Source organism: Oryzias latipes, chromosome 5 (genome assembly GCF_053564925.1).
Source record: "Oryzias latipes strain Hd-rR chromosome 5, Olatipes_Hd-rR_3.1".
NCBI lineage: Eukaryota > Metazoa > Chordata > Actinopteri > Beloniformes > Adrianichthyidae > Oryzias > Oryzias latipes.
The window spans coordinates 9,080,486-9,105,896 of NC_136241.1; the positions used below are offsets into that span (position 1 = coordinate 9,080,486).

The 25,411-nt window shown below is 41.1% G+C and overlaps 1 protein-coding gene across 6 annotated transcripts; it reads left to right on the forward strand.

The window, feature by feature from the left end:
* Positions 1-275: 275 nt before the first annotated feature.
* Positions 276-22,556, forward strand: rbm6 (RNA binding motif protein 6). 6 transcript variants are annotated; one of them, XM_023954833.2, is made up of 23 exons: positions 276-434; positions 1,020-1,086; positions 1,913-3,392; positions 3,483-3,572; positions 3,677-3,746; positions 4,612-4,685; positions 7,258-7,332; positions 16,901-17,168; positions 17,253-17,407; positions 17,488-17,588; positions 17,680-17,746; positions 17,843-17,921; positions 18,020-18,078; positions 18,162-18,282; positions 19,394-19,491; positions 19,783-20,127; positions 20,200-20,349; positions 20,430-20,495; positions 20,611-20,838; positions 20,926-21,000; positions 21,084-21,181; positions 21,277-21,328; positions 21,420-22,556. In XM_023954833.2, exons 2-23 carry the CDS (start codon positions 1,040-1,042, stop codon positions 21,513-21,515), a joined length of 3,894 nt encoding a protein of 1,297 aa, XP_023810601.1. In that variant the 5' UTR covers positions 276-434; positions 1,020-1,039; the 3' UTR covers positions 21,516-22,556. The 6 variants fall into 6 exon arrangements, with proteins under 6 accessions (XP_023810601.1, XP_023810603.1, XP_023810602.1 ...); XM_023954835.2 differs by having other exon boundaries at positions 21,423-22,556; XM_023954834.2 differs by having other exon boundaries at positions 17,846-17,921.
* The last annotated feature ends 2,855 nt before the right edge of the window (positions 22,557-25,411 follow it).

The window sequence follows — 25,411 nt, forward strand, 5'->3', positions numbered from 1 at the left end:
TGGATAAACTTCTTAAAACTCTCCTTAAAGTCCAACAATCTATCCTAAAAGCAACAATTATTTTTGTTAGTTAAACAATGAAATAATTAATTTGATTTAGTGTAATGTCATTTGTGACAATGACATTTTAACAAAGACAAGGTTTTGAAATAAAATATGAGTGGTTACATGTTTTGTTTTTCATTAAAAGTAAACCACTGTCAGCAGCGGGCTGTCAGCAGAAGTAATACCAAAAGCAACCAGCAGGGGGCGGCGCAACAGTCAACATCAACAGTGCGTAATTCCAGGAGAAGAAGAAAAAGCAGCTCGTCTCTTCTTCCTCAGCAGCTAAAAGAAAGGAACTTCGGCTGCTACTCGTATCAGCTTTTTCTTTAGCTCAAGAATAATACCGTTAAAATTGTCTCTATTTGGACTCGAACTTCAGGAGTACCAAGGTCAGTGAAAGAAAAACAAAACAAACATAAACCACAGTGGTGGGAAATAAGACTGGTTAAAGACGCTTCTCATCCTCAGCTAACGCGAAGATGCTAGCACGTTTTTGTTTAATTATTTTTTTAAGCTAGAGAGTAATAATAGGACGATAGTTTTAAACGAATCGTCTTCTGACATTGTTAGCCTGGTTGATCATGAAGAATAACGGCTAACTATATTATTTAGGTTCTTCTTGTTATTCTATGTCTATTATTGTTGCCCTGAATTTGTGAGCCGCAAAGTCAGTTAGGATTCCTCCGTGGGCGATTTTTGTTGTGGCGTAGATTAAGGCCTCGCGCTGCTCTAACGACATTTACCACCATTTTTACGTTTTGGTATTACGAATATCAACTACACAATTTACTTCAATGCCAGCGTGGCATAGTTATATAAATCCTATTAAGTGCGAGGTTACAATTTTTGCATAAACCAAATGTTTATTTATCTATTTATTGAATGATGGAGTACCTTCCACTTAGTTTACATCTGTCATATTCACTAAATCCACTATAGTGATTGAAACATTTGATGTTGTTCCTTCCTCTTAGGTGGGATAAGTTCTAAAAACATGTGGAATGGCCCAGGACCCGGTCCAAGAGGGGGACCCCCGTTTAGGTATGGAGCTCTAGTCTTTCAAGAAGCACAGGTTTGAAAAAAAATCTCAGAGGGAGAAAAGTAAGGGATAAATAGTTTCTCCCAAAACAAACTTCTTAAAATGTGCCTGCACATACAGTTAGGTGCCTAAAATTTCGCCGGGACAAATTTAAGTGCCCTTGAATTTGCTTTTTCAAGCAATTAATTTTGACAAACTTTACATATACTGGATTAAATGTGTCATAGTATATCAATGTATAAAAATGCTTAAAAATATGTTTATTAGTATAATAATGGCATAATTTACATGTTATAGAGAGAGACCTTGAAGCTCATCAATCTATAATCATTAATCTATATCACTCACTAATGTATATCAATGCTAAGTTTAAATAAAATGTGCTGCTGGCCCTGGCACATTTTCATTTAGGACAAAGGAACTTTTTTAGACCTGTAACTTGGAAAACGTGTTTTGTTTTATTTCTCTCAAAGGCAACATGGAGCCAATCAAAGCTCAGGAATTTTAAGACTGTCAACATCAATTGAAACCCTCTAATGTGATTCCTACAAAAGTCTTTTTGAGCAGTTTGTCCTTTCAAGATTCACTGACCAAACAATGTTAAATTATTGCTGAACATTAATACATTCACAGGACTTTTAAAATGCTATATTTGTGTGGTAATCATTAAGTATTTAACATTTTTTCTACCATAGATAAAATAGAAATATGAGGTTTAAAATGTAGCCTACTTATATGCAAAAAAAAATTGAGAGTTATTAAAATAAATATTCTGATATATTAAGTTGTTGAAAAGTGGCAGTAATATTATATTCATTTTCTTTTCAGAGGTGATCACCGTGGAGAAATGTTTGGAGGCAGAGAGAGTTTTCAGCCAGACTTCAGAGCTAGAGATGGGATGAACTTTGGTCCAATGGGTCACATGGGTCCGAGACCTCTCCCACCCATGGATATGAGGAGGATGGGTGGGCCGCCTATGAGGGGGCGGGATGAAATGCATGAAAGGGAAGCAAACAGAGATAACTTCAGGTCCAGGAAGGAGCCGGACATGAGTTTTGGGCGACACTTTGACATGCCAATGAGAGACAAACCGATAAATCCACCAGGATTCCCAGGACCAGGCAGGGATTTAGACAACATGGGAGGGAGAGGGATGCCTTCACGGGAACCAAACCACAGGTTTATGGACGTGAGAGGCAGAGACCCGCTTCACTCTGACATGCCAAGGTTTGGGAATGCAGATGGAACAAGAGGGTTTCCGATGGAAAGAAATGAGACTTTTAGGGAGATGTATGACAGACCCCCTATGGGCCCTTGGAATGGCGATCCTTTCAGTATGGACTTACCTCCACATGAAAGGCGAACGATGGACACTGACAGACGAGGGCCACCATTTAATCCAAGAGGGAGATTTGATTCTGATATGGATTTCAGAAATCGACCAGGTCCACCTGTCAACTTTAGAGGCAGAGATCGCTCTCCGTTAAGATTCGGAAAGAACGATGTTCCGCTCGTGGTTGGGGAAAAGCCAGAAATACCTTCAGATGTTGTTGGTCCTAAGAGATCGGAGTTCATGGCTGATGAGGATGATGTGAGCAGAAGAGGGAATCTGGATTCAAGTGGCATTTCTTTTATGGATTATCGGAGTGGTGAGGAATTGACTCTTGCTGAAGAATGGAAGAACCGTCAAAAAGACAGGAACCCATTTGTGGATAAAGACGTTGGGAATGTCCCTGAGCCCATGTTCCCACCAGATTTCAGCAGAAATTTGGCCTTAAGAGATCCACCCCCTTTTAGTGAAAAGCCAGCTTTAGGCTTCCCGGGCAAAGATGCTAGTTTTCCACGCAGGGATCACTTTCCTCCAATAGATATGCCACCTGTTGGCAATAAAGGTTCACAAGGCTGTCCTCTTCCAGAAATGAGCTCTTTAAGTGGTCATCTGAAAAGAGAAAATAAGCCGTGGCTTGAAGAAAAGGACCCCAAATATGCTCAGAATAAAGTGGGCGGTGCAGAAATGCCTCCTTATCAAAAGAAGAATCTGCCCTCTCTTGAAGTTCAGGATCCAAGTGGTTGCTTTAAAGGAAGGAAAGATGTGCCCCACAGCCAAGGTCCTTCCACAGTTACACTAAAAGAGGAGCTCCAAAGCAGCACTGCACAGGCAAGAGACCAGGACTACAGGGACATAGATTACAGGACAGAATCTGGAAGAATATTTGAATACAAACACAAAGATCTTCAAGCACCGGAGAGTCTCATCAAAGATTCCAAACCAGTTCCGCCATCAGAGTTTACCGATTCTGCTTCCCAGGTATGTTTCTTCTTTTCTTCTTCATTTGTTTTTTGTAAGATTGTTTGGGTTTTCAAGCTTTGATGTTTCATGAACATTTCCTGGCTCAAGGATCAAGATTACAGGAATGCCTCAATGAAGGAGAAAGTTTCAAATATTATATCCGTAATGGGAATTCCAAAGTCTGCAACAATGGAACAGGTAATCAAACACTAAAGCAGCTTTGACTAGTCACAGTCAAGTGTACTGTGCTTTTGCTGTTTTTGTGTGGAACTCAAATTAATGTGGGCTTTGTTTTTGTGCAGATTCTTGGTGCTTTTGCGGTCCGTGACGGTGTGCCAATGCAGGGAATGAAAATCAAAACAGTCATCCCAGGTAAGATTGGGGTTCACTATGAGTTTATTTGAGGCACTCGATCGCCAACAAGTCCCTCCGATGTTTCGGTTTAACAGCGTTCGAATCTCCGCCTTATTTATATATTTTCTTTTATTACCAATTGCTTTTGTTGTTGGTGGTTTGTGTGAACCTGCTCAGTAAAGGGGGGTTCTGTCCTGCCTTCGCTTGTCTTGTCTGAGGTTGTGCGCTGTTTGGGGTCAGCGGTTACGGACTGGACATTGGAAATATTTGGAGGGTGACGTTTAGTGTCGGTCATAGATTTGTGAAAAGGTGACTCAGTTGAATTGGTCTTATATCCGTGGACATTATTTCTGCCCACTCTGACAGAAAAACTGAAACCTGAAACAGAAATCGTCTTTCTAGTCTCCAGCCATCACAATGTTCTAAACTTCTGCTGCAGAGTTTTTTTCTTCCAGAGGTTCGTTGTACACACCTGATACTTACATGATACCAAGCCTTTTGAAGTTTTTTTCTTAGGAGCCATCAGGTTATCCACAAATACAACAAAACAAAAAGATCTATTTCCTATTTTGATATGAACAGGACCTCTGCAGGGGACACACCATGCAAATGTTTACCACCAGCTGTCTGGCTATTAAGGCTTGTCTTTATTAAAAGAGTGATAAATGTAAATTCAGTCAGTCATTGGTGTACTGGCAAGGAAGAACCCAAACAAACGTTTTGATGAAATGGTATGTATTGTAATGAAGGTGTGAAACTTCGCTCCCGCTGATCTGAATGTAAATACGACATTTTTTTCTTTTTTTTTAATGTTTCACTGGGTGACTGTCATTACTGGCATTGACTAACAAAAACCCATTTGTATTTCAAATGCTGTCCCCAGGTTACAGCTACGATATGGCCTATGTGGAGTTTTTAAACCTCGAGGATGCAGTCCACTTCATGGAGTCCAACAAGGTGGCCCATCCTCGTCACTCTGCGAAGGCCGTCTCTCCCATCAGGATTGCGAGGGGTTGAGAGGGCATTCAGTAGCACGGGGAGGGGGAGAATCTGGGATGGAATGCTGCTATTTTTCCTCAACCCATCTTAACTAAAGACAGATTTTAGTCAGCTATTGTGTGATGATGGAAGTTATTGCAGTCTAGCGCTTTTAGCAACTATCCATGTAGCTTCACAAAAGTGCCGTTTACGCAGTTCTACATATGGACAGATGAAATTTCCAATCAGTTACTATCTCAGACCTTTAACCATTTACTTGTAAGCCCCCTAATGTTATATAATTACTCTTTATTGGATTTACTTCATAAGACGATTGAAGGAAAGCATACTAGCTGAACTATTTTGGCTTTCTTCTTTCAGAGAAGACACATTTTGGCATCTTTTGATTGATGTCTTAATAGTTCTGGGTCCGACTGGTTTTATTCCTCAAGTAGAGTTTTCTGTACAACCTATGTATTTAATTATTGATCTATTGATTGATCAGCTTTATGGAATTTAAGTGCGAACAGTTCTTTACGATACATTTTTGTCAGTATTTGTGATGGGACTTAAAGTTAAATTGTTGGGCTGATCTCTTTATTTACTTATTTTTCCAGCACAAGTTAGTTTTAACTAGTCACGGGGTGCCCAAATCCTGGCCTCGAGGACCGGTGTCCTACATGTTTTCCAATCAACCTGCCATTGAAGCTCCTTACTGGCTAAACAAACCTGATCCAGGTAATCAGCAGCAGATAAGGCAGGATTTCTGGACAACCAGGAGGAGGCTTGCCCTGGAGGCCTGGATTTGGGCATCCCTGAACAGCTTGGCTTTGTGGGGGATTCTTGCCAATTGATGCAGATTGAAGCCTGTTTACCTCCGGCATCGCTTTTTATGGTTGTGAATGGTGTTTTGGAAGTTGACCTTGACAAAACGCATAGTTCCAGGGAATGAGACCTGTCAGATTGCGGCAAACCTCTTGCAAACATGAAGATGGGTCTTTCTGGTTTTTGGCTGAAACTGAAAATCTTCTGAACTTGTCACAAACGGACAAAAAATGTGGATAGTCACATATGGTTGTAGTCAAACTGTCTCACAGCTGACAGGAGGAGTGAACTCCACCACCAACTCTACTCTACCTTCTAACAATTCCCCGGTACAAAGGGTAATGGATTATTATGAGTTCAGCCTGAAACGGCGAGCAATCACCCCCACCTCATCCCCTCAGTTTCGGCACGGCTTGGTACAAATGGTGTGCTGTTAGTTGGTCCCTTCACAACTTGCCTTTTGGCACCAAACAAGTGGCTTTCGGATTTCTTCATTGTGAACCCTCCTTCTTCTTGTCCAGCTTTCACAGTGGTTGTTGACTTTGAGTCTTAATTTCTTCATGATTGCTCTGTTTTCTTCTGATGGCAAGATTTCCTTTTTTTTTTTTTTTTTTTCGCTTTCAGAATTTTCTCAAATTCCCTTTCTTTTTGTGACTCTTCCTTGAACTGGACCATGTCTTCCTGCACATTTTGACTTTCACTTTTGATGCTTGCCATTTGACAAAACGGCTAAACACAAACGGTTCGACAAAACACAATCGGTTGCTCTCAGGATACGATGTTCAGCTCCAAGAACTTGATGGAAGTGGTTGTTGTCTTTCATGACCTTGATGGAAGTGGTTCAAAACGGTTGAAATCTGTTGTATTGATCGTTGATCGTCTGGTGCTTTTTTGGCTCTATGTTTGCTGTTGGGTTTGTTTACTAGTGATGATGGTTCAGCACAGACACTGGATGATGAATTAGTTGTGTAAAACCAGTTTTGGTTTTAGTTGGTCTTTTTTGTATTATGAAACCAGAACACATGTTTATGCTTGTGTGGGTGTGTGTGTGTGTGTATTTTTATTTATATATATATATATATATATATATATATATATATATATAATTTGTGTATAGTAAAAGAAATTGGGTTGTTCATGGTGTAGAAAAAAAAAATGTCAAAGAATTGGCTGTTGGTGTGTGTGTACTTGAACCTGCCATGGTAATAGTTGCAATTCACAACCACATTCAGTTCTAAAAAAAGTTGGTTTAGGCGTTGAGGGACAAGGTGGAAAATAAATAATTCAACGCTAAATTTAACTTTTAGCTTTTAAGTTCAGGATTTATTTTTTCTTTTCCGGATGCTTCCGAGGTGCGCACCTTCTTTCTTTTTGGTTTGAATCAAAGAAATGTGTCGCTTGTGGCTCTAGAAAACTGGTGGGTATTATTCCTTCTCATCTGTCACGGTACAGACCAGATGCTTTGTCTTTTTTGTTGTTGTGCTGAAACAGTAGTTGGCAGGTCTTAATGACAGCAATTCCTAGTTGCTGCCTGAGATTTGACTCCCACGAAAATATCCAGGGGACAAATGGCCAATGTTGGATTTTGCACACCGTCATTTTTGTCCTCATAATAAAAGAAGGGAGACTAAACCTGCCATAATGCATGTTTGGTGGCACTGATACTATTTAGGAGGAGGTCACTCACCTAATGTTTTGCTGATTGGGAATTTTATTTTTCTTGCAGGCTTCTCTAAAAGTTGGCAATAGAACAGTTTCCATGAAGTATACCCAACCAGAAGAATGTGAAAGAAGTCTTCAGGTTAGTGTCATTCATGAATTTCGATCAACCTAAATGCCTTTGATGTCATTGCAGTTTTCCCTCGCTGTATCAGATTTTTTCTGTGTAATTTTGCATGGTTTTTTAATTACCGTAAATTCCGGGCCATAGAGCGCACTTGATTACAAGCTGCACACTTTACATTTTTGAAGGGGTAAATTATACACACACTAGCCGCACCTGTATATTAGCCGCATGCGCCCATGTTCAAACATGTTGAAGGGGAGAGCGCGCATGCAGCGAGTGAGAGCAAGAGCAGCGAGAGTGTTTTTGGGGGTGTGTGTTTATGTTTCTCATACAGAGTGAAAGAGAACTGTAATAAAAGGTTTCCCCCAGAAGAAGATGATAATTCTTTATTAACCCACTCTGGAGGCTCTGGGGGTCCAAACAGGGAAGTGAACAACCGAAGGAAAATCCGCCTTCAGCGGAGAGGAAAGAAAGAAAAAAGTAATTGCAGGAAAGGTCCAACACATGATATAATTACAAAGAAAGACGGTACACGGGAAAGAGTTTTCAAAGTTTTAATGATATACCTGAGCTTTTTATTTTTCAAACAGTGCCTGTGACACGGCAGTAATACGGCAGCAATATGGTATTAACGGGGTTGGTTTAAAAACATGAACATAAAAGTCACTGAGAGCAACAGTAGCTTATAGGCGCAGCGTGTGCTGGAAGTTTTCTTCCTCAACAGTGACACACCGTAATACAGCGCTAACAGGGTTGGTTTAAAAAACATGGACGTAAAAGTCAGAGAGCTTTCTTCATCTTCCTCCTGTGCACTGAAACCATGGAAGTCTTCCTCCTCAGTGTTGGATTGGAATAGCGTCAGACATTCTTGGCCACAGACTCTCTCTGTCTCTCCTTCGTTGTAGCTGTCAGTGTCACTCCGAGGAAAATTCACTTCTGAGCTTGCGCTGTCCTCTCCGTCACGCAGCAGACTGTCTTTTCCAAACCTGTTGGTGATGGTGGATTTTTTCACACTGCTTTTGACGATTGCTTTTAACTTGAAAGCTGCGTCATATTGTTGTGGCGGTCATGTGCACGTTGGGTCTAATAGCAGCAAGGGATTGTGGGATGCGGCCAAAATAGGGCTGAGCATGGGTGTTTCTTTTTGTCGCACCATGACTGAGGGGTCTAAGCAGAAGTCACCTTCATGCTGTTTGGCTGCTTGTGGGTGTGTCAAAATAAATGGGCATGATGCTGGAAATGGGAATACTCATTCAGCTTCGCTCATAGCCTCCTCCTGAGACTGTTCGTAGTCAAGAGGTGTATGGTTCATGGATATTAGTGACAGTTCAGATGACTGACGGCTAGAACCATCTGCTGTTCTGCTTAAATTTCCCGTATCTGTTTGTGCTATTCATTCTCAAAGTGAGACTTTACATTAAACTTGCATTCCCCCTGTCTCACACTTACCTTTTCTGGTCGAGCGCACCCAGCGGTCGTTAAAAAAAATGCATAAATTAGCTGCATTTTGAATAAGCCGCAGGGTTGAAAGCGTGTGACAAAGGTAGCGGCTTATAATCCGGACATTACGGTATATTTTAACACGCACCGTGTTCTGCATCCTTATTGGCTGTTGACCGTGTCAATCTGCTTTGAGTTGTTAACTTTTCAAATTGAAAACAAAAATCTCTTTCCAAGTTTGCCAAGTTGTTCTCCCTGTAGATCAAAATGTCTGTTCCTAGGACACCACACTATATAATCCATCACTTTAAAGCAAAGTAACAACCCTGCTTTTTAATTAGTTAGAATAGATTAAAAACTATACTGTAGTGGGGGATGGAGATTCTACTTCAGAGATGCCCAAACCTCTTAGCCAACTAAGTTAAAGCTTTAACCAGGAAAAGATTAGATCTGAAAACATTGATTTACTCCTGAAGTGGGCTGCAAAACTTGCATGTAGCATCTGATGCTGCTATGGAGGACCTTCTAAGAATCTCTTTTAGTTGGTGTCTATTTTTTAAAAAGAACATAAGTCATATTTTTTGTATAATTAGATTTTAGAAGAGGAGGGTTCTAGCTCTTTTATATTGCAAGACTGTACATCATATGTTGTTCTTTAAAATTTTCTTGAAGTAGAGTTAATTTTGTTTTTCTCCACGTCCTCTCCGCTCTCCTGTCTTCACATTTCATGGCTCTGATCACTTCATTTCTCTAAGGTGCTGTAGTTTTCACCATTTTTGTTTTAAGTGGAGCTGCAGCATCGATTGGTTGACTTTAGTTTGTTGTTAACATGTTCAACCTTAAAATCACATAATGCACCCCCCTCCTGTGGTTGCCGTATGGAGTGGGCCCCCCCTCTTTCGGTTTTATTTGCACCTTAGACATGTAGGGCCCTTGGTAGGGGGGGTGCTTGGACATCACTGCCAGCAAGCAGCGGATGTCCTCCTAGCACCCTACCCGCCAATTTTAACCGCACCTTAGACATTTAGGGCCCCTTGGTGGGGAGGGTGAGGGGACGTCACTGTGAGTAATCAGGAGACGTCCCCTTAGTGCCCTACCTGCCAATTTTAACCGCACCCCCTTAGTACACACACCCCTCCCCCCTCAATATATACATCCCAACATAAACACACACACATGCACACACACACTCTCTCAAACACACATACACGCACACACATTTTGCAAGGAAGGTGGGACCTAGGACCATCTGTCCCCTGCCTCTTCCCTGGTGGGGGGTACGGGCCCCTTTGCAACGGCGGCTGTGTCCCCGGGGTGCCGGCTTCCTGGGCCCGGCGGTGCTCTCTCCGCGCGGTGGGGGGGTTCACATTACATCTGAGCCGGGGGTGTTCGTGTCCCTGGGGGGTGGGTTCTGGTCCTTGCTCCTGAGTGCTGGGCCCCGCCAAATTTCCAACTGTGGCCGAGCCTGGTCGGGCCATATTTACAACACCCCTTGTGGGCCCTCTTTTTTCCCCGGGGTTCCCCCCTTCTGGGCGGGGGCGGCGGGCCCCTGCCTCGCTCCTCCCTGGACCAACCGTGGGCCGGGCGGATGGCTGCCTGGAGTGCGGAGTGGGTCTCCCTTGGGGGGTCCTGGCTCGTACCTGGGGTTGGGGCGGGGGGATGCCCGGAACTCCTGGGTGGTGGTGGGGTGCTCGTCTGGGGCTGTGGGCGTCCTTCTCCGGTGGGGCCCTGCGTTGGGTTCTCCCGGCGCGGCGGGGGGGCTGCTCTCCTGGTTGGGCTGGGGCGGCGCCCTCTTTCCCTCCGTGCCTCCCTGCTCTCTGGCTCTGGGGGCCATGCGGCGGCCCTGCTGGCCCTGGCCTGGGTGGCGGGCTTGGTCGCCCGGGCGGCGGTTGTTCCCTGCCGGTTCCCGTGTGGCGTTGGGGGGATTCCGGCTGCCGCTGCTGGTGCGGTGGGGGTCTTGGGGTGGGGATGGCTGGGCACTCTCCCTCCTTCTTTTCACGTTCCACCATCCATTTTAGAAGAACATAAACACTCACCTGAGCACAGGTGTTAGCTCAACAGACTGAATGACTGAAATATTTCACACTAGTTGGTTTTAAGGCATAAGTATGCGTGTGAACACTATCTGTTTTGTGTACATGTCGACAGGTGGACATTTTTGCAACTAACAGGTGTGTTTATAACATTTGAGTGTGTGTGTGGACAGGCTCCGCCCTTTTTTTTTTTTTTTTTTTTACATTTGAACCTTACCATAATGATTAACAACCAGTAAACTTGCTGCTTTATGCTGCTTCATGGTCTTATCCCCCTTCCCCTCCTATTATCACCCCCTACCCCCCCTCTCTCTAACGTCCCTCTCTCTTCTTCCCCTCTTTCCTTTTCCGTCCGGTCCAACACCAAAGATTTTCAGACATGTTTGAAATTAATAAAGTTTGGCCTCAATTACAAAAGGGGTTTATTCAGACATACCTTTGGTTTGTCTGAAGATAAATAACCCCTCTTGTTAAAGTAAAATATGTCCAACCCAAGAGGCCCTCAGCTCTCATCTGTCTGCCTAGCTGTTGGACAGGACAAGTTAGAAAAAAAAAAAAAAAAAAAAAATCACATAATGCAGTTACAGTGGTGGACAAAATTGTTGGTACCCTCAGTTAAAGAAAGAAAGTCCACAATGCTCACTGAAATGACTTGAAACGTTCAAAAGTAACAATAAATTAAAACATTTTGAAAATTAAATAATGAAAATCAGCCATTACTTTTGAGTTGTTGATTAACAGAATTATTAAAAAAAACAAGCTAATGAAATAGGGCTGGACAAAATCATGGTACCTCCATAAAAGACTGAGAACTAATTGCCCATGGGATCATGATGAACTCGGGTATGTCCTTTAATTGACATCACAGCTGTTTTCAAACCCATAATCAGTCAGTCTGCCTATTTAAAGGGAGACAAATAGTCACGTTGCTGTTTGGTGAAAAGGTGTGTACCACACTGAACATGGACAACAGAAAGCAAAGGAGATAATTGTCCCAGGACATTAGAAACAAAATGATAGACAAACATCGTAAAGGTAAAGGCGAGGAAACCATCACCACGAATTGAGGAAACAGATAGTTCAAACTGTATCCAAAGAGCCTAGAACAACCTCCAAAGACATTAAAGAACTCCTAGATCAAGGTACATCAGTGTCAGATCGCACCATTCGTCGTTGTTTAAGCCAGAGTGGACTTCATGGGAGACGACCAAGGAGGACACCACTGTTGAAAGGAAATCATAAAAAAGCCAGACTGGAATTTGCAAAAATGCATGTTGACAAACCACAAAGCTTATGGGAACATGTCCTTTGGACAGATGAGACAAAACTGGAGCTTTTTAGTAAAACACATCAGCTCTATGTTGGTAGACTCAAAAATGAAGCATGCAACCAAAAGAACACTGTCCCTACTGTGAAACATGGAGGAGGCTCAGTTCTGTTTTGGGGCTGCTTTGCTGCATCTGCCACAGGGTGTCTAGAAGTTGTGCAAAGTAAAATGAAATCTCCAGATTATCAAGGCATTCTGGATAGAAATGTGCTGCCTAGTGTCAGAAAGCTTGGTCTCAGTCGCAGGTCATGGGTCTTCCAACAGGACAACGATCCAAAACACACAGCCAAAACCCCCCAAGAATGGCTAAGAGAAAGGCGTTGGACTATTCTGAAGTGGCCTTCTATGAGCCCAGATCTGAATCCCATTGAACATCTGTGGAAGGAGCTGAAACATGCCATTTGGAGAAGACACCCGTCAAACCTGAGACAACTGGAGCAGTTTGCTCATGAGGAGTGGGCCAGAATACCTGTGGACAGGTGCAGAAGGCTCACTGACAAATACAGAAACCATTTCATTGCAGTGATTGCCTCAAAAGGTTGTGCAACAAAGTATTAAGTTATGGGTACCATCATTTTTGTCCAGCCCTATTTCATTAGTTTTTTTTTTAAGTAATTCTGTTAATCAACAACTCAAAAGTAATGGCTGATTTAGTTAATTTAATTTTAAATAAATTTTAATTTATTGTTACTTTTCAAGTCATTTCAGTGAGCATTGTGGACTTTCTTTCTTTAACTGCGGGATACCAACAATTTTGTCCACCACTGTAAGTCTGAGTGGGAGTTTGATGTATAATATTGATAAATTTTGCAGCCACATCATAAGTTATGTATTGTGTCCTCAGTTCTCACTGGAGCTTTCTGTTGGGTAAAACCGGTGATACAATGAAAAATACACTACATTATTTTCCCCTTTAGTCGTGGCACCAGAGACACACAGAGAACCCCCTTACCCCTACCCCCATGGCCAGAGGATGTCCGCTACAGTTCCCTACTCATAAAAAATCCTCTTTATCCCCGCTCCCTTCCTCCCCCACAGCACCTCTTTCGGACACAAAAGTGTCATACAGGCGTCTTGAGCTGAGTTTTTGTGATGAACTACCGGAGTCACGTGACTGAAAAAAAAATCAGCAAATACGTGAAACTGCAAATAGTGAAGCGCAAACATTGTACTTACATTACATCCACACCCACTGAAAGAAATGTGCCTCTACGGCACATGCGGAGGGATACAGATCCCTGCAGGGTTTCCCTTTCAAAAAAACTATTTCAGAGACAATTGGAGGGATAGGGAGAAGACAGAGGGGTAGAGGAAGTATTCAAATTCAGCCATGGTCTTGTTGTAAAAGGTGGTGAAATTGTCTACATATGGGATATTATTAGAAATACTGTCCTTTAAGCCAGATGTGAAGCAGATGTCTCCAATGTCTCCAAAGCGGGGAGATGAAAGCAGACCGCAGATGATGCAGTCTGTTTAGCTGCTTGGAGTGGATGAGGGTCCTGATGAGGAAGTCCTTGAGGGTCTCAGATTGCTGAAACTTGAGGTCATTTCTCCTCCGTAGACTATTATTGTGTGGATTTTGTTCGGATGGTGACAAGTGTCAGAAGCGTCTACTCAGTGCGTCTCTCTGGAGCTACCGGTTTTGGGCAATAGAAGAACCTCCAGATGCTGGGCGGCCTTCTCTTGGTCCAAAAAACAGCTACAGGGCGAAGATTTTCACCGCCTGGTGGAGGAGCAGCTGCCAGCACGCCGTCAGATGTTGGACCCAACAGAACATCAAAACAGTTGGAGAGGATGAGGCCATCACAGTGCAAGGCTTTCTTCCTGCAGCTGACCACCTCAGACCAAAGCGGTTTGGGTCTAGAGCTCAAGGAAGGCCATGGTGGGGCGTCAGGGTCCCAATGAACGGTGTCACACACAGCTGCTTTCAGAGAGCCAATGTGCATTGGCTGTTCATGAGCCAGGTCCAGCAAAGAATTCAACAGATCTTTCTTCGACCTTAGCGATCTGTATGTCGGCGTTTGTTGATGCAGTCGCGCCAGTGTTGGCAGACACAGCAGCAGCAGCAGCCGCCATCTTAGAAGAATGGAAGTTTGACAGAAAGATTGCTCTGAGGATACTAAAGCTTCAGTGACCAAGCTTCTCCACATGACTTATTATCACCAGTTTTAATATTTAACTATTTTTACTAGTTGACATAGTTTCACTATTCTTACTTGATTGTAAAAGCTACTTCACAGAAGGGCTCTGGTTAGATCAGGATGATGGTGTACGCAGTGTCACGACACGTTTTAAAATGTGATGGTTTCTGCTGTAAGCACAGCAGCTTTATCCTCCAGTTCTGACTGGATCCTGTTAAAAATCGCTGCATGTTCCAGCTGCTCCATCAGCTAAAGGCTACGGATGGGATTTAACAGTCGTGTGTATGTGTGTGTGTGTGGTGTTGATGGTTTCAGCGCTTGTTCCTGTAGAGCAGGGGTTGGGAACCTATGGCTCGCGAGCCATTTATGGCTCTTTTGATGGTCACATGTGGCTCGCAGACAAATCTTTAATTATACTTTTTTTTTCATTAGACCAGTCCCTCTCGGGCGCGATGCGATGCCAGAGGCGTGCAGTAGTAGCGTTGCTTGGAGAGAAAAATGTGCGCCAGCACTTTCAGTTTACTATTATCTATTATTTCACAGAGTTTGTAACAGCCTGAAACCAGAATTAATTGTTCGGCGTTTGTTGCGGTCTGCAGTCACCAGAATAAAGAACCTTAAAAGAGGTTAAGTCTCCGTGCCTCAGTGTGGGAAAGGGAAACTACATTATTGTATGGCTCTTTCGAAATTACATTTAAAAATATGTGGCGTTTATGGCTCTCTCGGCCAAAAAGGTTCCCGACCCCTGCTGTAGAGGAACATGAAAACAGTTCTCCAAAATGAGTGGAATATTGTCAAAGTAAATGTGATTTATTATCGCATGACATACTGATTATTTGATGCAAGGAGCTAAATTAAACTCATCTACTACCAGCTACTTTTGAGGCTTCTGTCTTTTCCATCCTATAGTACTGGATAGGGCTGAGCGATATAGAATTTTTGATATCACATTATAGTTTTTCATGTCAGACGATAGCCTGACATGAAAAAAATATCACGCAGGATATAAACCAAATAACTATATTTGTCAATTTTGAAACCTCTGTTGCTCATCCGAGAAATGTGTAACCATCAGGAGGTTGTTTAGATTTAAATATTTATTAGTTAACTGAGAAAAGGGAGATATATTACAAACTAAACTCAAAATTAAAGCAAAAGCTTTCAAGTTTCAAAAAAGAACATACATAAAACAGAGTGCTAAACTGCTTGATCAGTTTCATTTAAAACCAAAACATTAATTCTACAAATAAATTCACATGTTTTCAAGTTTTACAGAACAAACATAAAATTGACAAACATTTTTATCAACATCCTGTGACTAAGCTAGGAACTGAAAGCACATTCTCAGAATTTCCTTCTTGTAGTTTAGACTGTTGCTCCAGTGCAGGTGTAACCGTTGTTGTTATCGCTGGAGAATCATTCCAGTTTGAATCGCAGCACTGTGACCAATGGAGGACTTGGATTTAGTGGTGACGTGTGGGTGGCGTCTGCTCTAAAACTCAGAAGTACCAACCGCTGTAAACATGAACTCGAAGGAAACATCAAGGCTGTAAAACTCCTCACTACACACTTTATTCACTTTTCACAGACAGACATGAACATTTTCAGACTTTTCTCTTGTTTAAACTCTTGAGCTCAAACCTTTATTGACAAATAAGTCCAGGACTATAGAATGAAAACACGGATGCAGACCGTGCAGCGTCTCTGTGCAGGAAACATGCCACAGAAAATATTGAGTGTCAAGGTCAACAGCCAATCAGGAAACAAAACGCAATGCGTTGTTTGAAGATTTTTTGTTTTAAAAACATTCAAAATTGCACTGAAGAAAAAACTACAGAACTACAAGACCCTGAAAAGTAAACAGCGATATAGCGAGGGAACTCTGCATAGTCGACCATTAGTTTACGTGAGATTATTGTTTAACAAAATCATTTTAAACTCTCATTGTCAGAGAGGATTCATATGGGGGCCCTGAAATGCAAATCAACAAATCACTCAATGTCTCGTCTTTTTTTCTTGGTTTTTCTTTTGCTTCATTTACTTTTAACATTTAATTATGATTTCCGAAGTTTTTTTGTTTTTCTTTTAATGAAAACCGAAAAAGATACTGTAAGGCATTGCTAATTAGATCACGTTTGTCCATCAGTTCAATCAAAATATATTGGCATGAAACAATACTGGATATGCTCCATACTAATCATAAAACTATTATTGAAGATGCATTTGGAAAACTCAAATGCAACAAAGTCAAACGTCATAATCAAATCAGCGAAGTCCCAGAGTACCTCGTTTTACTGGTTTCCTTTTTTTACATTTCTTGTTAATTTCTGGAAATGAACATTGTTTTATTTTTATTGTTTTGGTTTCTGGAATTTAGTTCTGATTTCTAAAATGTTATTTGTTTTGCTTTCTTAATTGTCGCTGTGATCTTTAATACTTTTGTGTTGAGTGATTTTTTTTTTTGTGTGATTTGCACTTCAGGGCCACCGTAGATTCAGTTTGCATCACCAAATTATTATAAAAAACCCTCATAAGGAGAGTGGAGATGTTTTGTCAGAGGTCAATCATTAATCTGGTCTCTTTCTAACATTTGTTTCTCTTTGACATTGATGCCTTTGTTTTGTCTTTCTGGAAAATCAAAGGAATCTAATCGTGCAGTACCTCAAACTCTGGACCCCCAGTTGTCCAAATTAAATGAGTCTTCAGAGGAGATGGATGACAACTTCAATGGCTCCGCCCCAAAAGATGAAATGGAGCAGTCGTCACAGGACCAGTGGCAGCGGAGCTCTGACTTGACTCCGGAGGCCTGGCAGCAGCAGGTGGACCAGCAGCTGCTGGAGGAAACTGCAGACGGCAGCCTTCCTCAAAGCAGCTCAGACCAGGCACCGTCGGTATTCAGAGATAGTAAAAGTACGCAGCCCAAAATTTAGAGAAAAAACACTTCCAATAAACATTGGGTTTTGCTGATGCATTTTTGTTGATGTGTCATCACAGCCATGATAATAAAGAACGTGAAGTTCACCACCACAGTGGAGACCATCCTCAAGGCTTTGGATCCGTTTGCATATCTGGATGAGAGAAATGTTCGTCTGGTGAAAAACGTTCGTCTAATGAAATGCTTCTGCTTTGTGGACATGGACTCCCATGAGGTAACCTCCTTACAGCCGTTAACCTTCACAAACATTGAAACCCGCTGAATTCGTTCCATAACCTCTTTTCATTTCTGTAGCAAGTGACGCGTCTGGTAGAGCTGCTCACAAAACCCAAACCCCTTTATATAGACGGAGTCCGAGTTTATGCTGAGGTAGCAAAACCCTTGAAAAACCAGAGGTAAAGAGTTGTGTATGAAATGTTTTTTTTTTTCTTTAATCCATGCTTTGCAGTGAAATCTCATGAACTTTGTTCTTTTGGTTTCCTTCAGTTTTAGAAGAGGGTTAGACAAACCAAACACTTCCATCCTTGGGTTCCCGCCTGACAACAGCATCTCGGTAACTGCATGTTGCTGTAGTGTACATGTCATCAGTAGCATCTCATCTAGCTGATTTAAAGAGAAGCAACATCTTATGTTTCTTTGTGTGGTTCAGCAGCAGCAGCCGTACTTACAACCTCCACCCTTCCTGCCACCTCTGCAGCCTCCTGTGGATCCAACTTCTAGAATAGACGGTATTTCTCCTTATGAAATGAACCTTTCTCCATCACCGCATAGTAGCTCTAGCTAAGAAAGAACTTTACTTAATGACTGATTAAAGGTTTTTCTTCAGGCGATGTGATGAGTGGCAGCAATAGTTCTGATCCGGCATCAAGTTCCAGCATGAGTCAGGTAAGAGGCCCATTTAAAAAAAGCAGAGATCTGAACATTGGATTGGAGATCTGAAAGTTTTTACTTTACTTGAATACTTTTAGGGAATTGGCTACACTGAAGCTGCAGCTGTAGCTCCATTTTACCAGGCCGGTGCTGCTCCTGTCCCTGAAGACCCAGCTGGGGTGGCCTCCACCCCAGATGCATCGCAGCTGTATATTTACGGTAGGAATAGCCTCACTTTCAGCATGTTGAAATGATGAAGCTTCGTAAACGCCTCAGCATCATATTAAAGTCCTACTCCGATCATCTTTTGAAGAGAAAGATCATGTACGTGCTTCTAGTTGTCTATAGTGGAAGCATCAGAAAGAAGCAGAGAAGGGAACCTGTGCCCTGCCCATTGTTTTAGCAGCATCACTACACCACTACTTTCCAGTTTTCTTTATATATGTACTAAATTATCAGAAAAATACCTCAAGAACACGTTAAAAATATTATTTTCATTTAAGTAAGTCTGTAGTAGGGCTGGGTATGACTAATAATGTCCTCAATCTATTTCATTCGATTAACCAAAGCCTGGATCGATTCTATTTTTTTCTATTCTTTTGATCAACTCGATTCGATTCTATTCAATTTTAAATGTACAGGGTTTTCACATTTAGACAAATTTGCTTAGAAACACAATAATAATCTTGATGTGATATTTACATTAATCTTATGCAGCTCACACACTGTAAATATTATTAGTCAAATAAAAACCCAATGATATTATTAACACCATACAGTCTTACGTGGTTTCTCAAAAGGAGAAGCTCCAACAAAAATTTGCAGATCATTGCGTTCTGCCTCTCCTGGAGAGAGTTTCTGTTTGGCCACTAGGTGGAGCTCACGCTACAGCATTAAACTTTATTGAGCAAAAAACGGCACTTTAGACGACAAATGGCTACTTAAGAAAAAGGTCCTTTGAAAAGTTTTAAAAATTCATGCCTGTGAATCTATAAAAGTGTTCATTTAGTCAGCAATGTATTTTTAGGTTGACCAGCATTAGCATTAGCCGTCCTATGGGAAACTCCATTAGCATCAAGCTAGCGGACTTTAGCTTTACTGCTGCTATGCCTTAAGTCACCGGAAAAGGAAAGGCATAAGAGATCAATATCTACTTTTATGGATGGATTATTGATCAAGCAAGCTTTGATCTATTCAGATCGATGAATTGATTTTATCAACCCAGCCTTTAGTTAAGAAACTAGCACATATGCAGGTGTGTGAGAATAGATTCTTTGAGGTTATTTTTGCCCTTGCAGTTATTTCTGTGTGTGGAAACTTGTTTCTCCAGGCTCAGAGACCCCCGACATGTCCAGCTACTTATACGATTCCACTTCAGGCTTCTACTACGATCCAGAAACTACACTGTACTACGATCCACACTCAAGGGTGAGAGTCGGATACAGATTCAGACATGCTTGTTTGGAGCAATGGAAAAAAATGAGCTTGTGTGATTAAACTGCAGCTCCTTTTTGACGGCCTTGTTTTAATAAAGGAATGTGTGAGTTCCAGGGTTTATGTCAACTTTCACTCACTTTTATGTTTTGTCTTTTGTTCTGTTAAATAAAACATGGATGATAAATATGATGTACTTCCAAATGAGATTCTAATTACAGTTTTGTTCTTGAAGTGATAGATTGTTGTGGTTTACTTTATCCTCTTTTGTTTTGTTTTTTTCAGTATTTCTACAACGCCCAGACTCAGGAGTACCTGTACTGGGATGCGGCATCAAAGACCTACATCCCAGTTCCTGGAGGTTACTCTGCAGAGACCCAGCCTGTGATGATGACTGCTGAAGATCAGGCCATTCTTTCCAACCCAGCAGCAGATGCTCCTCTGGAGATGAAGAAACCCTCTGGGTCTCCGGAAGCGTTGTTGGCTCCAGTTGTAGCTGCCAGCTCCCCTCCTGAGATCAGCACAACAGCCACAGCGACTCCAGACAAGAAGGAAGAAGATGAAGCTGCTAAAAAGGATAAAGAGAGAGACAACAAAGAGGAAAAGCCAAAAAGCCTGGCAGCTGTCAAGGTAAGATTTAGTAAAACATGATCTTTTTACATGCAATTGGTGGATTATTAAATGTTAGGTGCCTTTTTACAGATCATGAAAGATATGGAGCGCTGGGCGAAGATCCAGAACCAAAAGAAGGAAAGCTGTCGTGCTCCATCTCCAGTCCTGAAGTCTGGGATGGAGGATGATAAGAGACAGTCCAAGTCTGCAGATGTGGCTTTTGCCGTGTTTGAGAGGAAGGTGGGAGACTCTTCTTCAGGATTCACAACCCTAGAGAATATGCAGCTACAACATTTTGATGTGTCCCTCTGCTGTCTTAGATCTCAGGTAGTGAGGATCCTTTCAAGAAGCCTGTAGCTCCTGCCAAGAAAGACGAAAAGTCAAAGGTATGCTAACACGATGAAAACATGATAACCAATGTGAGCAGCTGAGTCTTTGACTACATGGCCCAATAAAAAACATTTTCTATTTGAAGAATTCACTCTGTGCTCTGTTCTTCAGCGGCCAATCGGCTCCTTGGGTTTGCTGGCATCAGATTATGCAGCTGGAAGTGATGAAGAGGTGGAGGAAGATAATGAAGAAGCAGCAAAAGTCAGTCAGCCCTGCCGGCCTGAAGAGAAGGATGACAAGCTGACGGACTGGAAGAAGATGGCTTGTCTGCTGTGCAGGAGACAGTTCCCCAACAAGGATGCTCTGATTCGCCATCAGCAGCTTTCTGACCTACATAAAGTACTACCTTTATAAAATACACACTCAAAGTAGTCAACAGTAGTCTCTGCTATCTGGCTTCTCATTCCTGTTTTATTGGCTCAACAGCAAAATATGGAGATCCACCTCAAGATTAAGAGGTCAAAGAAGGAGCTTGAAGCTTTGGAGAACCAGGAAAAGGAAGTAAGAGTTTTCTTTACAGACTGTTGCCATATTTTTAAATATGCAAATATTTTACTTTGATGTTTTTTTTTTACCTTGTGTAGCTCAATGCCAGAGAAGTCTCTAGATCACCAGAACCAAAAAGAAAGAAGCACCACCATCAGCAGGTGCAGCATCAGAACACGTGGGCGAGAAGTTCTAGGTGAGCTAAAACGGAACCCAAAGGAAGATGACTGGAGTCAAAGGGAGGAATATTTGCTTTTGTGTTAACCAGTGTTCATTTTGTCTCATTTTCAGAGACATGAACAAAGTCAGTGAACGGCCTGGATTGGGGGCAGAACCTGTTCAAGTAAGAATGACTTTTATTTTATGCAAAGAAATATCAAATATTTCATTTTTAACCAAATTGATGCTGTATTTGTTTTGTTTTTTTTCTTTAGCAGAGGAAGAAGAAGGAGCCGGTTGTTTGGGACCATGCCACCTACAAACAAGCAGTGCGCAAAGCCATGTTTGCACGGTTCAAGGAGCTCGACTGATACCATCTGAACTCATCTTTGTTTTTGTTTTCTGAATTGTGAAATATTGGTGACATGTTTGCCCGCGCTGACACAAGGAATCCCTTTTTGTTTGCCTTGGACCTTCTGACATTAGAGACTCCGTTTGTACAGTTCACATAAAATGACAAATTATGTGAGTTAAAGCTGTCTTAAAACTGGTTAAAAAAAATGAAATTATACCACAAACTTTGTACAAAAAAGTGAAAATAATTATGTTGAATTTTTTATTTTTTTTTTTGTCAGTAATTTCATGTGGCCCGTGTATTTAACTGTGAAATGTCTGTTTGTTTTCCTCTCCAAGCAGTACAATCACGTTTGGCCTCATTTTGTTTGTAACTGAAACATTTTAGGTATTCATTTTCATGGATCAACTGTTCATTTTAGTAAAAAAGGGGGGAAAAATTAACCTTTGTTGTTGTTTTTTAATGTGCAATAAATAAATCTACTAGATGGCCACTAGAAGGCGCTAGAAAACCACATTATTTTACATTTGGTATCCACAAAGAGATCCCATCAACTAAACGTTCATTGTTAATGTTTGTATTAATGACGTAAATGAGAGGAAAACATTTTTAAAGAGATGTTAGGTTTTCAATAACCTTCTCCTGGTGGGGTTCTGCTCCTTTGATGCTTTGCTTTTATAAATATAGCCTAAGGTGCTTCTGTTTGACCTTTACTGAAATGCAGATATAAGTCCCCATGCTTCCAGCGCCTGGGGGTGAAAGAATAAAACAGATTGCATCATGAGCCGACAAACCGAGTCCTCGTAAAACCCAAACAAGAAATCTGAGGAGACGCGAGGAAATGAGCACGGCACTTCACCCAAAACTAAATGTGCTTTTATTTTGGTACCTTTTCTGCATTTAGGTACAGTAATTCTCATAGTCAAAATTATATTTTTGTTTCCCAGCCACTAGTTTGTTTGTTTCTAGGCTTTTTGCAACTTAAGTTTAACGCTGTCATATTTCTATAGACCATCCAGAACAGCAGACTCTCTCAATAAACCTTTGAACCATGAAACTCGAGGCTGAAAATTCCTTAATATTTTTTTTAGGTTTAGGAAATTCCTTATAAAACTCACATCTTTCGAAAAACATTTTTTGAAAGAAAAAAAATTTAGATAACATTTAAAAAAAATGTTGGCAAATTAAACGTGTTACTTGAATATCCAGTTGTCTTAAGTGATCTCTTTAAATCGATTGAAAATTGTACCAAATATAATTCTTCCCTCTTCTTTTCTGTCCGGTCAAACAAAAATACAGCAACAAATATAAAGTTTAAATTACAAAAGGGGTTTATTCAAATATACACCTTGTGTGTCAGAAGATTCATAACATTAAAATATGTCTAACACAAAGAGGCTTTAAGCTCTCATATGTTTACTCAGCTGGTGGACAGGACAAGTTAGACAAATATTTATCTAAAATAATGTTACCTTCAACTCAACTATGATGTTAAAAACAGTGCTGCTCATATTAGAAACTCTGTTTTTTTATCTCTTCATTCAGTAACGTTTAACGAGGCAAATTCTTCCCAAAAGAAAATGATTGACAGCCCTTAAATGAGCATTTTTGTGGTCTTTAGTAGTCCCGAACAAGTTTCAGTCATTTATTTTAACCCTTGTGCTATCTTAGATGACCCCCCCTTACTTTGATGTGTTCTCCCTACCATGACAAAGGTGGATAAAGGTGGAAGGATTTCATGTAATCCATGGACACCAGTGAAGATCACAAATCATTGAAGAAAAAAGGTTCAGAGCACTGTCTAGTGGGTCTAGATGACCCAACTCCCAACGTTAAAGTGCCTAGGAAAGCACAAGGGCTAAAAGGAAACAGAAATTATCATTAGTAGTCCGAAAGTTTTCAAATTTGCTGGGATTTTTCCCCCCATATTTTCCCTGATAGATTGTCGTGGGTCACTCAATCCTGAGACATCAGTCTAATGGTGACACGTGTTCAGTGCAGTGGATTTAACCCAGGATCTGTATTTACATAGAAATTGAAGATTTGCACAGACGGAAGCAGGTAGTTTTTTTCCAGCAGTGTCTTTATTGAAGCTCCCATACATTCTACTGTAAGTTATCAGATGGAGATAGTGTATTTTTCTGTTTTGGTCCCAAATGTACAGAGAACAATGATAAAGCAGTAGCAACAGTAATAGTATTGCGATATATGAGGCTCTTATGTAAAGTCACTGGATGAAGGATTATCCAACTCCCACAATCCTTTGCACTGACATCACAAGGGATGCAGAGAAAGGACTATTTTGAGTGTTATTCTTCATTTATTTATGGTGGACTCATTTCCATCTGTCTAAATTAAAGGCCCCAAAGACACCTTGGTCTTCCAGTGACAGGTGTCATCATTACTCAGTGCTAATGGTCTGTGGGATGAAAATGGATGTGTAGTTCCTCTGAGAAGATGAGAGCCCAAACAGAAAGCCGGGGCTCAGAGAGCTGTCATGGTGCATGTGCAGCACAGGGAAGCTGCATGAATGGGAAAGAAAAGAAGTTGACAGGGGCAGCAATTATCCCAGCTTTGGTCTTTTAGCAGCTAGCGGGGGGGGGGGACAGCTTGGGGACAGCACAGAAAAGGACACAGAAGGACTCGCAAAGGTTGAGGTCTGCTGTCAGACTACAAGGGAGATGAGGAGGAAGAGGAGGGAGAAACACTGTCTGTCTGCATTTATTTGAAATCTACAGGTAAAAGAAGAGTAAAATGAAATCTTTTAATGGTAAGTGCTAGATTTCTGATGCAAGTGGACTTTTTGTGGTTGTCTAATTCAAGTAAAGACATGGTGCCAGAATGAGCGCATTGAGAAATGTCCCCATCTGGCTTAATCTTTCATGTGTGAGGTAAAAAAAAAAAAGATGGCTGTATTCGATACCCAGCCTCCAGTCTCTGAGGACAGACAGGCATGAAACCTTCTGACCACAGCTCTAGTTAAAGAAATTAGGAGCAGCATTTGTAACAGAAGATGACCCGTCATGGACACAGAAAGTAAACCTAAATAACTCTGAAACCACACTGCATTCCAGCTGTGTTGGCAGTCACTTACGTACAACATTTTCTGTTCGTTCTTTGCATTCTTTTTCCATTCAGACACTAAAAGAATTCTTTGCATAATTATGTGTAATTTGAAGTAATTTCATTTAATCACCATCTGAATGAATTTGGCACGTCTGTCCTCATTGTCTTTGTAAACAACATAAATCAAATCTGTTTGAGAGAACTGTAAAGAGAATTAAAAGTTTTGACTTGCAATTTCTAATTTGCATATATATATATATATATGTATATATATATGTATATGTATATATATATATATATATATATATATATATATATATATATATATATATATATATATATATATATGTATATATGTATATATATATATATATATATATGTATATATATATATATATATATATATATATATATATATATGCAGGAAGCTGCACTGCGACCCGAACGGACAGAGCCTGAAGGCGTGGAAGGTGTGGCACGGGACGTTCCTATATATATTACTAATATAAAGATATCAGCCTTAACCCTTGTGCTATCTTAGATGACCCCACCCTTACATTGACGTGTTCTCCCTACCATGACAAAGGTGGAAAGATTTCATGGACACCAGTGAGGATCACAAATCATTGAAGAAAAAAGGTTCATAGCACTGTCTAGTGGGTCTAGATGACCCAACTCCCAATGTTAATTTGCCTAGGATAGCACAAGGGTTACGATATTAAGCTAAAAATGAATGGATTTTAACAAAACCTGGAGCAACACAGAAGTAAAAGGTTTCCCCATAAAGATATGCAGCAAATTAATCTACATTGATGTGTAAAAGTGAGATTTAAAAAAAAACTACAA

Bases quoted from the DNA above. Each gene is read 5' to 3' on its own strand.
- rbm6 (XM_023954833.2), top strand. From the start codon at position 1,040: ATGTGGAATGGCCCAGGACCCGGTCCAAGAGGGGGACCCCCGTTTAG. The intron at 17,408-17,487 runs GTAACCTCCTTA...TCATTTCTGTAG, and splicing joins TGGACATGGACTCCCATGAG to CAAGTGACGCGTCTGGTAGA. The intron at 17,589-17,679 runs GTAAAGAGTTGT...GGTTTCCTTCAG, and splicing joins AAACCCTTGAAAAACCAGAG to TTTTAGAAGAGGGTTAGACA.